The sequence below is a fragment of the Platichthys flesus genome, chromosome 10 (assembly GCF_949316205.1).
Source record: "Platichthys flesus chromosome 10, fPlaFle2.1, whole genome shotgun sequence".
In the NCBI taxonomy this organism is placed as follows: domain Eukaryota; kingdom Metazoa; phylum Chordata; class Actinopteri; order Pleuronectiformes; family Pleuronectidae; genus Platichthys; species Platichthys flesus.
This window is the reverse complement of record NC_084954.1, coordinates 6,897,362-6,913,707: the sequence shown is the minus strand read 5'-3', so window position 1 is coordinate 6,913,707 and position 16,346 is coordinate 6,897,362. Positions and strand designations below refer to the sequence as shown.

The window sequence follows — 16,346 nt, the reverse complement described above, 5'->3', positions numbered from 1 at the left end:
AATGGTTTCTGGGGTTTTTAATACAAAAGTACGACAAAATCAAATGTTGTAGAAAATGAAACATTATCATCAGGATCTAAAAATTCAGAATCACTGACTCCACACAATTTGTTTTCTTAAGGGACAGTCCATGGTCCCCTAAATAACTGAGGCCCTCCATCAGGCAGTAGTCCCATCTGAAGACCCTCTACTGCTGCTGCTCCTCCGCGTTGTCCTCCTCGTCGCTGTCGCTGTCTCTTCCAGGATGCTCCGGCATCTTCGCATGGATCTTTGTATCCTCCACCTCCTCCTTCGCGCCTGTGTCCTCAGTTTCTTTTCCTTCTGGGGCTTCCTGCTCCATGGGGGTTTCTTCCTGCGGCTCCGGGGAGCTCGGCGCCTCTGCTGCTGCTGCTGCTGCTTCCTCCGTCACAGCGTCCATCTTGGTTTGTTTTGGAGGCAGAGCCATCGTCTGCTGCTGCTGCTGCTGGAGGGAGAGGAACATGTGCACAATGTGAAATTAGCATTTAGATATTTCATATGGAGGAACCACATATCTGATCTACTTGTGCTCTGCTCTGAGTGTCAAAATATTGCTATAGTAGTAGTAGTAGTATTGATGATAATAACAAAAATGATTGATATTGAGTGAATCTTCTGCTGAGCATCTCTCTCTTCTCTGTGAAAGTTACTGAGGCGCTCTGGAGATGCAGAACCAGCTGTTTTTCTTGCAGCGCTCTCCCCCCTCCCCCCCCCCCCTCTCTCTCGTTAAGACCAAAAGTTTATTCTTTTACATCCATGAAAAAAAAATAAAAAACGGGCTGACTAAGGAAGTGATGTGTTCTGTCTGCGTATGATCTCCTCTGCCCCGGCTCTGTATCAGCGGGGCACCTACACACATGAGGCACAGTCAGAAGGTGTGTGTGTGTGTGTGTGTTTGATGCAAGTGTGAAACTTTATCAAGTCAAGTTTTCCTAGTTTCTACTAGTAGAAATTATATATATATTTTAATACATTAATATAATACTGGGAATCTTCTTCATTCATCTTCTATCTGCATGACCCTGGTAGCTATCAATATTTTGGAGATTTTTAGCATAATTTATTTCCCCCAAAAAAAGATAAAAGGCTAAAGATGAAATTGACTGACGTTCTCTAGATATTGTGATAATATTGTTATCGTAACTTCTTTTGTCAACGACGATGAATGAGTGCAGACATGCTATCGTGTCAGCCTTCACGGGGATATGCTGCACGTCGAGGTTAATGTACTTTAGATACCATCAGAGCCAAATGGGTCTCTCTCCCTTGATGGTCGTTTTATTTTGCCTGTCTCCCTTCATCATGCTTTAATCCTCTTTAAGTGAACTCAAAAGACAATAATGTGTCACCATATATACAGTTTAAAATCATTCAAGCTACACACTGCTGCACACTTGTTGTGCTCTGCCGATGGTCTGTTAATTCTCCAACTGTTCTCTTACAACTGACCCATTTACGCTGCTGCATTAAATTGTAAAGGTTGAAAAAAATGGTGACCGGGGAGAAGAGTGTGAGCGGTTTTAATGGTTCTTCTTCTCTTGATGAAACGAGACTAGTGGAGGAGGTTAAAAACAATGTTAGTGTGTGTGTGTGTGTGTGTGTGTGTGTGTGTCTGGTGTCTGGTGTATGTGTGTGTACCCAATAGAGCAAAAGCACTTTGCACTAGTCTCAGGTGTCCCGTGCAGTAAGTATTATCATGAGACACCCATGAAGGTCTTGTCATGATTCACCCTCTTCATTATTGTAAACGTCACATGTGTATTACCTGTCGGTTTTTCTGCGAGTTCTGGATCATGTGCATGTACATGTTATACGCCAGGTTGGCCATCTCCGGCATGTTCTTGACAATTTGGTCGGGCTGTCCGGACGCATCTCTCTGAGGGGAAGAAAGAAAAACACGATGGGTGAGAGACAGACTGAGACGAGGTTTTGTGAAAAGGACGATAATGAAGATTAATATCCGTATCGTCAGCAGTTGTTCCTAATTGTTACCACCTGGTAAACTGCTGGTCTGAGGCTAAACGTGCAGGAGACATTAGAACTCACTCACTCGCTCGCTGCAACCTGCTTGTTATCTGAAAACAAATGTCTCACTTGCTGCCTGCAGCTATCACTGCTCTCAAGCACACAAAAGGATTTGAGGAGGCAGAGTTTGTAATTTGATCATATCAGTATGCAGACGGAGTCTTGCAGCCTAAACTGGGAAGGTAAGTGAGCAGAATATTCAATGGCCTGGGCCGTTACCTCCTGGATACAGGGGTGATGCTCACAGAGGCCCTTTGGGCATCGTGTCAATTTGAATGCGCTGATGGCTCCAGTATTGTGAAAGTTAACTGTGTGTGATTTTACTGCTGTGAAATCGTCAGTGAAGACATCACTGTGTGAATGTGCTCCTCGGTGATTGAGTGTTATTATGCATCATGTTTTACCGCCTGTCCTGTTCTCTCTAATAGCACTGTAAACACCTACTTATCCATATGGAGCATTAAGCAGCAGAGTTGTCCTAATTTTGTTCAGAACTGCCCCTGAATCAGCGCGGCTAAGTAGCCTGTCACAGTCCTGATCGAGTGTTACCAGACGAAATCAGACTTCTGATTTGCATCTGCGTGTTAAGCAGCGGGGGGGTTTACTGACTCTGGAGAGACGGGCTAACCGGTTGCCACATGTGTGTGCCCAAAACAGCTGTCCCCCATGGGACTGAACACTCCAGAGTCAGAGGAAGTGTCACAGGCTGTGGGGTGTTTTGGACCCTCCCTGTTGCCACACACGCCAGTCAGCGAGACACAGTGACCAGACAGCAGTCTTCTTCCACTGGCCCTGGCGGGATTTGGGGAGAGTGGTTTTGCTTTCTGACCTTTGGGGTGTAATTATAGCCGGGCCCGTGTTTCCCATGCCTGCAGATGTCCCGTGCAGAATGCTGTTAACGGACCAGGGCCTGTGGGTAAAGCTGCAGTAAGACTTAGGACCGGAGAGGACCAAGAGGAATGAAGATGCCATTCAGAATATAGAGGCAGGATTAGATGGAGTCAGGGGTCGGTGGCAGCAGTAGCATGGGGAGACGCTGGAGAGGGCAACCGTTTTATGGAAATGGCCCCTGGCCCAGAAGTAAGCTTGTTTTTTTTAGATCAGATTATTTTCCTTCAAGAAACTAGCGTGTGCATGCATGCGTATTCACGTACAGGCTGTTCCTGGCTGTAGTACTCGTGCGGTCTGATGTGCAGCTGCAGAGGTCGGGCGGTGAGCTGGTTGAAGGCAGGAGTCAGCTCGAAGCAGTTCTGGAACAGGGACACCCGTGCAAAGATGTACAGACCCAGTCGGGCTCTTGACATGGCAACCACCAGACGCCTCACATCCCTGTGGAGGAAAGAAAAAGTTGACAATTGGTTTTGACACGGGAGGGGGGGGGGGGGCATCAAAGAGAAGTGGCAGAGGTGGGGGAGGAACATGTGACATTTTCAGAGGAGAAGAAATGTGTGGGGGGAAGAAAAACAAAAACTGAATAACAGGATGAAAGTGGAGGAATCAAGTGAAGATTGTAAAGAAAGGAAAAAGGCAGTGTAGTGTGGGAGGAGAGAGGTTTACTGAGGGATAAGCAGCAATAGGTGAGAGGGGGGGGGGGGTATAGACGCTGAGAGAGAAATAAAAGAGATGGGAGGTAAAGGGCAGGGATCAACAGAAGACAAAGACAGGGAGAGGGGGGAGGGTGCAGGAGAGGGGGAGACCGGTGACTGTTTCTTGCCATCCAGCAGAATGAACAGATTCGAGACAGAGGAGTCGACGTGGAATCCAAAGTGGTTGTTTATCTGCCCCACTGTAGAGGAATGCCACTGAATGCAAAGTATAGACGCCTGAAGTCTTCCTCATATTGTCTCGCTGAAACCTTTTGCTACAATAACCCCCCCCAATGATTGGTGGTACTGCTCTGTTTCGTCTGATTCCTCCGAGTCTGCATGTTTTCAAAAGACGTCCATCTCCATATACATATCTAGCGTTGAGCATGAATGAGCCTTTACAGTTGCAAACGACGGACATTCAGGAAGAGAGGCAGTATTGGGGAGCTTCTAAAGGCCGTATCAATGTTTCACTAAGACGACCGATGAAAAACAAGGCACCTGTCAATGTTTTAGCACGTGATAAATCCTCGTCGTGTGTGTTTTAGGTGGATCCACCTAATGGAGCTGTGCAAAACATGACCATTTAGATTGCCTATAAATCTACACGGAGACAAAAGCAGGGCCACACAGCACGGAAATAAAAGAGCATTGAGGGGGAGTGTGTCTTTGGTTTACTCAAGCAGGGAAAGAATTCGACACACGCTTGCAGAGATACACTAACATTAACACGTACAGTGCACACATTGACATGCAGCCAAAAAAAAGTCCACCCTTGCACTTCAGGAGATTAAGAGGATTAATTCGTGCAATATGGATGATGACTTCCATGAATATGTAGAAGGGAGAGAAAAAAAAACGGATTATGGGAACCCGTTGTCAGAGTCAACGTGTACGACCTACAGATTTGTGTGAGAACTGCTGCACGTTTGGAGCAACAGACACTGCATGGTGGAAAAAAAGCAAAAACTTCAAAGCACAACATTTCCACGGAGACAAACTACAACAGCCTAGAACCAATGAGCACGCGGCTCTAGAAGAGATGAGCCAATCACGAAGCATGATAGCCTGTGGACATGGCACAAGTGAGAAACGCCCACCTGGGCTGTGCTGTGACACGGCAGGGCAAAGTGGACGAGTACCATTTGTTTGTGTGTGTGTGTGTGTGTGTGTGCGTGTGTGTACGTGTCAGAGCGTGTCTGGATCTGTGCTTCCTTGTCACAGTGTGTGCTCCTACATGTGAGCGTGCCTGTGTGTATCAGCAGGAATGCCTCTCCTGTCAAAGCGAGGGGTCAGCTCATCATATGGTCAGCTGTGTCCCCTGTGGTTGTCACGGCAACAGAGTGCCACGAGGTGACATGCAGGAGGAGGAGGTAAAGTCAGTGGAACAGCAGCGTGACCCCCGAAGGTGAGAAACACAATGGAAAGCACAAGTATATCCCATGAATGACTGCTCTTTGAACCACTCAACCGTCCATTCAGAAGAGCCAAGGACCCCAAGATATTAATGAATGTTAAGTTAAAGCATGAATATGAAAAACTGCATTAAAAGACATTCTATAGGTATTTCAGTTGCTCTGTTGTTTAAGGGGAAGCGTACAGGTTCTACACATTCAAATCAAAGCTCGAGTCTTGGGCAGGTCTACCTTTGTTTGAAAAATTGGGGACTAAAGTCTGGGGGTGTATTAAAGTTGCATACAATACACAGAGTAAGACAGTGTTGGGCAGAAGCCATACAAATGTGCTGTTTTACAAAGTGAACCATTAAAAAATAAACAACGAGGGTGTGAGGTGTGAACATAGAGCTGATGTGACTAAACAAAATCTTTAATTTAGTTTCAACTGCATCTCCCAGGAGCACTGGGGCTTGTCAACATGCATTTTAGCAAATTCCAGTGACAATTTTTTTATATTTCTCTTTTCTTCCTGAGCCCAATGTTTGGTGCAGTCACACACTCCTTGATACTGGAGCCGCATTTTCTTTAGTTCTTTTCCCACCGATGGAAGAAATCAGATTTCCTGTAGTGGCCACGCCCCTAGAGGATGAATATAGCCTCATGTTGTCTAAGCTTCCTACTTATTTTAGCAGCTGTGGTCACAGGGACATCAGTTTGCCTGAAGATGACCACTTTCTTTTAAAAACATTATTTTGCCTTTATTGCATCGATACAGAGGTGGACAGCAGGCATGAAATGGGGAGAGAGAGAATGGGGAAGGGACATGAAGCATGAAAAAAAAAAAAGACATGTAATGAAGCAAAGGGGGCCTGTGCTACTAAGTGAAAATACAGTAATTTTTAAAGACACAAAATGTTGAATTTTGGCAGATTTTTGTAGAATAAGTAAAGTTCTGCTCTTTTTCGAGTTTGTACACAAGACGAAAGAGCTTTTAATCAAAACCCTTTTCAGGAAGGAGACAGCTTTGATTTAAACAAATTCAAGTTCAATTATTCTCTTGTAACAACAACTATTCTAACCTTGACAGATAAGCGTGTGTTCTAGAGGAGCCTGGGAACACTGAAGATCAGTCACAGTAAGAAGCTGAATGCAGAAGTAGGTTCACAGGGCCTGTCCCGGGTAAATAATCCCCATCAAAGTGAAGAGAAACTAACTGTTCTAGTACTGTCCTATCCTCCTCCGTTGAATAACTGCAAATTGTTAAAAGGATGTGTTGCGATGTGCAAAAGGCTTTAATATCCAGTGTAAGACAAGATCAAGTGACTGATGCTGAGAAGAGAGCAGGCACTGCTGGCAAGATAAATGACCACTTTCTGGGGCCGGCTGCACTTCTCATTCCCAGCGAACACAAAGTTATTGCTTCATCTAGTTCTTAAATGTTTTTCTCTTGCCAGTTAAAGCGGACGATGTTCACAGGTCATGTGTGTGTGTGTGTGTGAATCTAGCCTCAAAAGGAATGGGTTATTATTCACACTGGGGCGCCAATTTGCAGACTGTCCAATGTGAGGACGGATGAAGACGATGGCGGTACAGCTGTGAACTGTGCAATTCCAACAGCAGCTACTGTACATCACAGCCAGAGGCCGGCGAGGCGAGCTTGGAGTGCCGTGGAGCAGTTCAGCCTCAATTGTCTGGTATTAAAAACACGCGGCGATTTAAGTGTGAAGAGCTCATTGGGATCTCATGGCAGCTGAGGAGTGAAAGGCCATTTCACCACAAATCAATTCAGGGAAATGAGGAAGGAGGCGGCAGAGAGGAGAGATAAGGAAAAGGCGAGTTGAAGACTGTGAAGAGAGGCCAGCAGGGGAGTACAGTTAAGCGGCGAGCTTTGGGATGTGGAGAGAAAGACAAAAATACTGCCGCAGTTTGGTTAACAATCATGCATCTTAATCGCTGTTATATGGTTTGACTCGGTTCAGAACGGAGCTCTTTGTTCGATATTCTCAGCCCAATCATCAGAGCACAATAGCTTCCTCTTGGCCGGGACAAAAGGTAGCGTTAGTTCCACAGACATGATCCTGCCCTGAGGCCCCCTTTAGAGTCCATGCGTCAAATTTAGCTCATACATAGTTCAAGACAGGGAAGACTGTTATTGTTTCTAGTCCTTTTAGCAAACTGCGTTCAGTAGTTAAACATCACAAAAGAGAGAGAACACCTCCTGAGAGCAGCGGGTCTCCGGAGAGTTACGCGCCTGCATTTATGCATCTGGCATATTCCTGGAGGATGTGTATCTAAGGTGAACATCTCAGTACACAAGTATGTTTGCAGAGGAGTAGCTGCTGATGGTGTCTATTTTGGGTCAGGTACGTTTTTCTGCTTGCCGTGCATCGGAGTAATTACCTCAGGTGTCCCACGGCTTTGGTGCGGACCAGTGAGAGGATGATGTAGTCGTTCTGCTGACCCTGGAACCTGTCCACCGTAGTCACCTGCATGGACACACACACAAAAAAAAAATACTCATTGTTGGACAGAAACATATCATCAGATGTGCTACCTAAGCTACAGCAGTGTGAGCTTCGAAGAATAAACGAGTCTTTGCGTTTTAGGTAGGTGAAAGGATTTAACAGAAATGTTCAGAAACATGAGCGAGACTGATTTTCTTTCCGACGAGCACCGGTGCCTGTGTTGTCTTGATATTACTGTTATCGCTTTGGGCCACCCGGGCAGCCGGCAGGGCTAATACGGCTTAAAGGGCACCTGAAGCCACTAGCCTCTTACCTGGGCCCCTGAGACCCAGGGCAACGGTGCTGGGGGCCACGCTGCATGACTGGATCACAGCTTATTTCAGGGAGACACAGAATGGAGGGGAAGTGGCTCTCTGTGGGAATCTTTCATTCAACGCTAGAGGAAATTTGTGTCAGCCCAATCGCCTTTAAACCCTGGTAATCCTGTCTTGTTGGGAAGAGTTCTTATTTCTGTACATGTAGAACAGAGATGTGCTTTGACACTGACAGGACTGTCAGACCTTACATACTGAGAAAACACTGCACCTGCATTTTAAACTTGATATGTAGCTGGAAGAGGGGATGCAACAGTAAAAACTGAACTCATTCACTGAGACACATGAATAAAGCCGGTAACTGGTCTTCTTGACCGTCAAATGGTAAGAAAAAGTCCTGTGTTTCACTGTTGGGTAGCATGATCAAGAAAAATGTGAAATTGAAAATATAAAACAGAAAAAACCGTTTGAGAATCCTCCTACTTATTATGACATTGGCATCAAAGTTAAAAGTAGTAGCTGTGAGGCTTTCTCATACTGCATGAGGTTACAAAAACAAAACAAGTCCCAAGTCCTTTGATATTGTACAGAAAAGACTACTCTCAGGTTATATAGGCTACAGGCAGAGAAATCCTAAGCCATGCAGAGACAGGTTGCCTTTCCTCTGAAGATCTATATGCCAGAGTGGATCAATAGGACGTCAGCTACCATCGAGAAGCCACACAAGCCCAGGAGAACAGCAGCCGACCTATGAACCAACCCGAGCTAAATAAAACATAATGTGGTCACAGTCACAGCCCTTTTAGCTCGTACAACTTCCAGTCATCCTGGAACTCCCTTTGCTGAACGGAACCACTTCACTAAACCCTTTTTCGGGTAGAAAAGAAGCCAAATTGGGTTTAGTGTGTGAATGTGTGAAAGGAAATGGAATGGGGCTAACGAGGTAATACACCAATGTTTATTTAGGTCTCTCTGTTGCTATGCAGAACAGGTGCAGCACCAGAGGCAACAATATGTCGGTTTTCACAATAGCACGAGGCGCAGAGGGCTGTATGTGCACGTCAAAGGACAAACGTTGAAGTCAAACAGCCGTGATACACATGCAATGCACATGTCCACACATTTGTGGCATATGCAGACTTTGCCGATATACGCTACAACTGTGGACTTACAACTACAACTGCATGGTTTAAACTGAGACAGTGCAGATTGTCTTGCAGAGAAGGGGGGGGGGGTATTGTTAGCCCACAGACAGTGGCAACGAAGCCAAATAGCGAATCTCCCCAAGGTGTAGCATTTTGCATGGTGTTTAGTTATTTATGAGGAATCTTCCAGGGAGTGAATTACAGAGGTCATGTCATTGTGGCACATGCGTGTCTGTGGACACAAGGAGGCACACAAACACACATGCAAGTTGACAATCATTTTCACAAAAAACTATCTCTCAGCTTATGTTCATCAATCTGGATCTTCACTATTTTTTTGTTTGAAGTGCAAAGTGGTACTTACACAAGTCACACTGCAGTATTATCAGGGACTCTGGGATGACATCTCTCAGAATTGCAAATCTGTCAAAAAGGGTATTCTGGGAGATTTCAAGAAAGCCTGTGTCCCGTCTATGTCCACATTTAATTCAAACACGTTCAGGCCACTCAGCGGAACTTTGTTTACTTTGAGGAAAGTTTCTGCTCTGCAGAGAAGAGAAGGGATGGGCTGTGATCGTGTCTGTGTGTGCGTGTGTGTGCGTGCATGACCAGCCATGTGAATTAGTAAAGGGAGGAACGTCTTTCCTCTCTTCTAAATCATCTATCATCGAACATTGAGGTGAATTCAAACTAACTAATGACACAAATCCATCACTTGTGTTTCATAGTTTGCTTTCTCTGGATTTCCATGGCAGCAACACATGTAAAGACTCTGATTACATTTTGTATTTATCGGATGAAGTTTTGTTTAGTGACATGAACAAATACATACTATCCAAGTGATGAAAATACAGAAACAAAAGTAAAATTAAGTGTACTTTGTCCAAAATTCCAGGAGTACACTAGAAAAAACATTAATGCAAATGCGTTGGTGCATAGCTGCATGCATGTGTGTGCCAACTGCCGGATTTGGGATTCAGCTAGTGTCTTCATTTGAGTTTGAGACTGTGACTGGTGCTAACTGGCCCTCCTTAATTAAAGTCACGACAGCAAAGGGTGCTGGCTGTTGACATTTTCTTGGTTTTAGCTGCTGTGACACATTGTCAGACACACCGGACCCAGCGCTCAGCACGATGACCTTTCAGCCGCTCAGCGTTTTCCCACAAGAGTCCCTTTCTCTTTGTCATCTCTCCCCTTCTCTGGCTATCTTTCTTCTCAGCAAATCTAACAGCCTGTCACCCCTGTCACTTTATTGCTGGGCATGCATACTGACTCAGGCCACGAGCACGCGGAATAATGCTTTATGTCTTAACGTTGCAGGACATCCGACATGACCAAGCACCGTATTCTGGCGAGCTGTCATAACGGGGAATACACTTGATGACAAAGCAACAAGGTGGGGTTGCACATAACAAAACACAGACACAACAATAGGAAGGATCATTAAACACTTCAAGCCTGCAGGTGGGAGAATGCACCATTAACTTTAAACTGCAAACTGTTAACACAAATCACTTGGACAATTCATGAAAAAGCAACTTGCCAAGAGGTTTTTTTCGTACCTTACAAATGGAGATTTTTTTGTATTGTCAACAAATTAAACAAAAAACAAACAAAAAATCTATGAATTGAGGCTGATTACTTTCCAATTGGCCCCAAAAAGCTATAAAAAGATATACTAGAAACATGTGTTTTTGAACCATTAAAAAAATTAAATGTAAATTTTAGTTTAGGGCCGATTGTCCGATTGAGATTTCATTATATTTGTTGCCAAAAAAAAAACTGTCATGTGAAGCAACACCAGGCCCGTGTGGAGAATCACGTTGCTTTATCACTTCCACTTCAGGAGCAGTCAAAATATGCAACAACTCTCTCACTATGGCACAATTATACAAAAAAAGGATAGGTGATGGAGCCATTTTCACTAAAATCTCAAAACTTTCTCTGGAAATCCTGGATTGTCTGAGACATTGTTCAGTCTGTGAAAGGCCTGAAGAATCAGGAGAAGAAGAAAGGTGAGCTTGTGGGTAGAGAAAAGGGATGAACACAGAGGAAAGAAGAAATGGAGGCCAGCGGGTAAAAGCATTTGGCAGTACAAACAGAACAGTGATGGGAAACTGTGCCAGCGTTTTGCTGACTTAACACCGTGTAAAGGAGAGAAAGCAAGTTCAGGAGAATAATGTGGGCTCGATGGAGACAAAACTCAACAGGGATCCTTCAGGGATGAACACAGCTCAGAGTTTACACCCACGCTCTAAGCATCCAGGCTCTTTGAAATCGTTTCCTCAAACACACACACACACACATTGACTTCCATTCAGTGTGGACAGCGTAATCAAAACACATCCCTAACTTTAACCATGACCGATTCATGCTTAACACTAACCTCACCACAATTCACATCATAGCCCAAACCTTAACCAGGATCTCAGGCATGACATTTAGCCTCATTAAGACCGGGCTTTGGTCCCCATGAGGTCTACTGGCCCTGACAAGGTCAGTGTTTATACTAAAAACAACATCCTAAAGAGGCAGAAACAAACGAGTGCACACACTCTTTACAGACGGTTGCAGTTGGCTGGTATATTCCATGTTGCAGAGAAGAGAGAGCACAGCGGTGTCCTGCTCTATTTGGGTCTTATGACCTGCAGCAGTCTCAACGGTCTCATGATTTGATGAAGCCGGACAATGAATGCCATGAGGAAATAAATTTGCTTTGCCTAAAACTGTGTAAGCAGATCAAGACTTTTCATGACTCACTTATTAATCTTCCATGAGCCAATGTAGATTCACTTAATATCAAAAGATTACTGTAGGTTACACTGCAAGTATAAAGACGTGCAAATCTACTTAGAATGCCAAAACTTTTGTTAGTGATAAGTAACTAAAAAGAGAACAAGTGTGTTTTTGTTGTGACATTAACCAGAAAAGAGCAGTAGCCTTGTGGGAATTGAGAGCTGTGGATTTTCTCTCACACAGTAACAGAGAGTAAGATGCTGGTGAATTGACAGCAGCTGACTTCCAGAGCTGTGAAGAAACTGTGCTCATGTGCGTGGCATGTGTATAAGGTGTGTCCCCACTTAACTATTCTGACTCCCACACACATGTATAATGTATACTGTGAAACACATGTGTTGGGACTGTGGATTCCTTCTTGAGAGAAGTTAAAAAAGAACCTGTCACCCTTAAGTGATTAGGAGCAGACACATACGTGTGGAATCGGGTGTGTTTGTGAGCTACACCACTTGAGACGTATGTATATGTCCTGTGTTTGTTTTTCTGGTTTTCTGGTGAATTTAAGTCCCTCGGCTGAATGTAGAGGCAGAGTGTGAATCCTTGAAAGGCTTCCAATGATGCTGCTAAAGAAAGGTGTGTGCTGATTTAGCCTTCTTACAGAACACTACATCCACACCACACCACTGCAATTTCATGTATGTGCAAATATACTTGGCAAATAAAAGAATTGATTCTGAACAGAATTCACAGGATCCTGCATATTAGCACATTTCAACTTGCAAACTTACACCCATGTGTTCTATAAAAATGGCTCCTATATAGTATTTTATAAAAATCTATTTGATAGAATGGACTGCATCCTGCTTAAAGCATGAATTAAGTGGTGCACATGTCCTTACCTTGTTGGGCTGTCTGAAGAAGGGATTGCCACCACAGCGCTGGTTGATGACGTCTCTGATCAGGTGTTTCTGCCCATTGTAGGTGGTGAGGATGCTGATGCGGTCGGAGGGGTAGCCCAGTAGACGCATGTACATGTACAGAGCCACACAGTACTCGGCCTCCGCCAGGTTCTTCGCAGGAGGGGAGATAAGGGGAGAGGATAAGATCAACATTATTATATTTTTCACGTTACAATATTAAAATCAAATGGAGACAGAACTGATGTTTGGGAGATTGACATAAAAAAGGGTGTTTTCTATCTGTATGATTTCTGAGTAAATCATAAATATAGGGGTCTCTCTTCCTATCAGCGATCCAGGGCTGTCTGCTCGTGTTTGACACCTCGCTCTTCACATTCTATCGTAACATCTTGCTATGGCCCTTTCCCGCCTGTCAAGGGTTTAAATTTCCAGCCGGATAAAAGCCCGCTCATTCATGCATGAGTAGCAATCTGATCTGGGCTGGAATTAATTGCCTCAGACAGAGCTCAACACCACCACTCGCCAGGCTGGGACAAAATGTCCCATTCCAGGATCCCCTCCATCGAGGCAGAGAGGAGGAGGAAACATTTTCTAATGTGGTTCTGATTTTCAATAAGTGGGGAGTAGCTAATTGGGTTTTCAGATGTGTGACAAAAGGCTGCATCATCAAACTTTTTGTCACTTAGTCTGGTGGCATAATGTCGTCAAACTAATATAACTGCTTCATTTCATCTGAATTGACAAAGGCCAGATCTTCCATAGCTGCTGCGGATTGTTACCACATTCTACATTAAAGTGCATATTAAAATATAAATGTTTTTGCAAATATAGGCACATAAAATAATAACACGGCCCTAAATATGTAAACGAGCAAACACGCATGTACTCTACAATCAACAAATTCCTCAGCGTGTGCACGAGCATCATCGCTGCAAGGCTGTACTCTGCCCTTCAAATGTGACCAAAAAAAAGAGGGCAACAGTTTGCATTATTCATGCAGTTTCAATTAGGCCTGGACTGCAGCCTCACATCTCTGATCATTATTTATGCAGCCTCATCAACTGTTCCCGGTCCAGCTGCACTGGAGTCAACACATCAACAACAGTGACAGCCTTTGTTGCCCCTCATGCCATACCTGTCTCCAAATTGCACAAGTTCTTAATTTGTAATGGCCACGCCTCAATTCTTTACTCAAGTCCAGCAGCAGACGTCAGGTAGGAGTTGCTGTTGCTTTAAATTGAATGTTTTCAAAATTGGTTAATTAAATATGATATGCATATCAGTGACAAGATGATCAATCTGGTTTTCCCAAGTAGTCCTGCTTCAAAATCATGCTTCACCAACACCTAGAGTAACAATTATTAAGTAGCAACCAATCCATTTGAGATTAAGATGAAGGTTGTGGCTGTATACCCATAATTTAAGTTAAGAATCTGACTGCTTTACACATATTAATTAGGTTGCTTTATCGTCGTAGAGGGAAAAAAAGATCACGAGAACCATATACATATGCATGAGTCTCTCTCACACACACTTCCATATACACACGGAGTGATATCTAACTAGACATCTGGCTGGCATTTCCAGTTTTCCCTACTTTATGTGCATGTTTAACATAAATGTGATCTAATGCCCTCACACCCCAGAGATCTGGGTAACCATAACAACCAGGTCAGACCCAACCCATAAAGGGTTTGAGCCAATAGGCCGAGGCCAGATGAATACCGTGGAGGAAGGAGGGATGAAACAGGCGGAGAGAGACAGAGATGTGGGAGAAGGAGAGGGAGAGGCTTATGGTGTAGATACAAGCACATAAGAGGTAAATAAATTCATATCAATCTGGACGACCTGTGAGTAAAGCACGTCACGTCATTTGCTCCTAAGCAATTTAAGATGTGGCGAAGCAGAGGAAGCTACAGTAGCAGGCCTGGTTGGCTGCGTAAAGCCTCTTTCTAACAACAGAAGATGTGGATTTAGATAAGCATCTACCCTGTAAGAGCCATCTGACAACTTTGGAAGTACTATTAACAGGCTGAGACTCCATAAGGAAAGTGCTTTAGTAAATGAGCCAGAGGAGCACGGACAGACCTTTGGACTATGGATTGTCTGTGTGCATGTCTTTGTGTGTGTGTGTCTGTGTGTGTGTTGGGTGTACAGTTCCTGTGGAAGTGTAAAACGGGGGTTTTGTGCAGTGTTTGTTCAGCTGTGACAGGCATTCAGCATGCGGTGGATACAATTGCTTCTCCAGTGTCCAATTCATCCCCCCCCCCAGTTCCTTGAAAAGTGTGTGTGCTTGTGTGAGTGCAGGACTGTGCACACTTCTATCTTTGTGAGGACCGCTCCGAGTGGCCCGGCGTATGGAGAAAGGACATTTCTGAAATCTGAGAACATTTTGGTCTTACTGACAAAGCTTCAATGGGGTTTAAGGGTTAAGACTGGGTTAAGTCAGGGTATTTAGCTGTGAGGGTTACATCTAGGGTAATGGGTGTGTGTGTGATTGTGTGTGTGACAGCGTGAGTGATACTGGCAATTCCCTTGAGGCGCCAGAAAATGGCAACAGGCAAATGGAGTTGAGGCTCATGTGACTTCATGTCTCGAGAAGTGCACATGATTTGGATTTAAAAACAATAAGTGAAACAGACACGAGCGTGCACAATGTTCAACGGTGCACCGACATGGAGCACTGGGATAGATTCATTAAACATTTGTATTATAAACAAACAAGTCTTGATTCATTTTATGTATTAATTAATCAACTAATTAGACAAATTAATCAGATGCTTCTGGATCTATGATTACTTAAACCTCTGTGGTGTTGAAAAATATATCTCCATCAACTAATCTGGTTTATTTTTCCTTCCTTTAAAAAAAGAACACAGCTTCTCAGAACCACTAGATAATCATGTTGAAGAAACTAGTTAATGTCTACGTGGTCGTTTTTCAGTTATATCTGAAAACTGCATTTGGGCTCCTGTGCTGGTGATGTGCCAAAATAAAAATAAAATGTTACACCACACACAGTCTTATCACATTGAAACAAAACCTGGTTCCTTGTGTGACAGACCAACCCACTGGTCTGAGAAAGGCAGACAGTGTTAGCTGCAGACCAAGCAGGGTTATGAATATATCATATGGACCAGTAGCTAAACCATTAGATTTTAATAATGAATGAACCGCTGTGTAGCAGCCAATCCAGAGGAGATGGAGGCCGGGGTGGGATATGGTTCTCTGCTCTGATGGAACTAAGTGTGTATCTGTGTAAAGGAGTGAATAAACTGTGTTTGGAAACTGCCACACATTCTGTAACAAGAATAATTTCTGCTGGTTCAACACTGTGTGTGTGCACCTGTGTGTAAGAGCACCCGTCTAGTTTGATTGTGGATTTTAGAAGTAGAAAGGTTTGAAGTATACACTAGATTTTTTTTTTCTCTTTGTGTGTATTTATGTACTGTAGTGTGTACTACTAACCTGGTAGAAGTACGGGTTGGGCTCGGATTCACCCACACCATTGAAGTCCTCTACATTGATAAGCTGGAAGTCAAAGGTTAGGCCGGGGTTGGGCACCTGGAACTCAGGCAGTTGCTGGACATGAGGCAGGTTTCCCAAGTGTTTGTAGCGCCAGTTGTACAGATTACACAGGCTGTGGGAACAGGGAGAAGAAACACTGCTGTTACTGTATGCTCTCTAACTGAGTGGACAACACTGTTCATTAACACACTGCACCACAGGTAGAGTAAAAA

The 16,346-nt window shown here is 44.1% G+C and overlaps 1 protein-coding gene across 2 annotated transcripts in view; it reads right to left on the bottom strand.

Annotated features, from left to right (window-relative positions):
• The window catches only part of aqr (aquarius intron-binding spliceosomal factor), a 45,514-nt gene continuing 29,168 nt past the window's right edge, over positions 1-16,346 (bottom strand). Inside the window, exons 31-36 of one of the 2 annotated variants that reach the window (XM_062397366.1) lie at positions 16,075-16,246; positions 12,586-12,756; positions 7,427-7,512; positions 3,198-3,372; positions 1,784-1,894; positions 1-463 (exon numbers count right to left, since the gene is read on the bottom strand). In XM_062397366.1, the coding sequence (XP_062253350.1) occupies positions 188-463; positions 1,784-1,894; positions 3,198-3,372; positions 7,427-7,512; positions 12,586-12,756; positions 16,075-16,246 (991 nt within the window). In that variant the 3' untranslated portion in view covers positions 1-187. The remainder of the gene's footprint in view (positions 464-1,783; positions 1,895-3,197; positions 3,373-7,426; positions 7,513-12,585; positions 12,757-16,074; positions 16,247-16,346) is intronic. The other variant, XM_062397368.1, reaches the window with a different exon arrangement.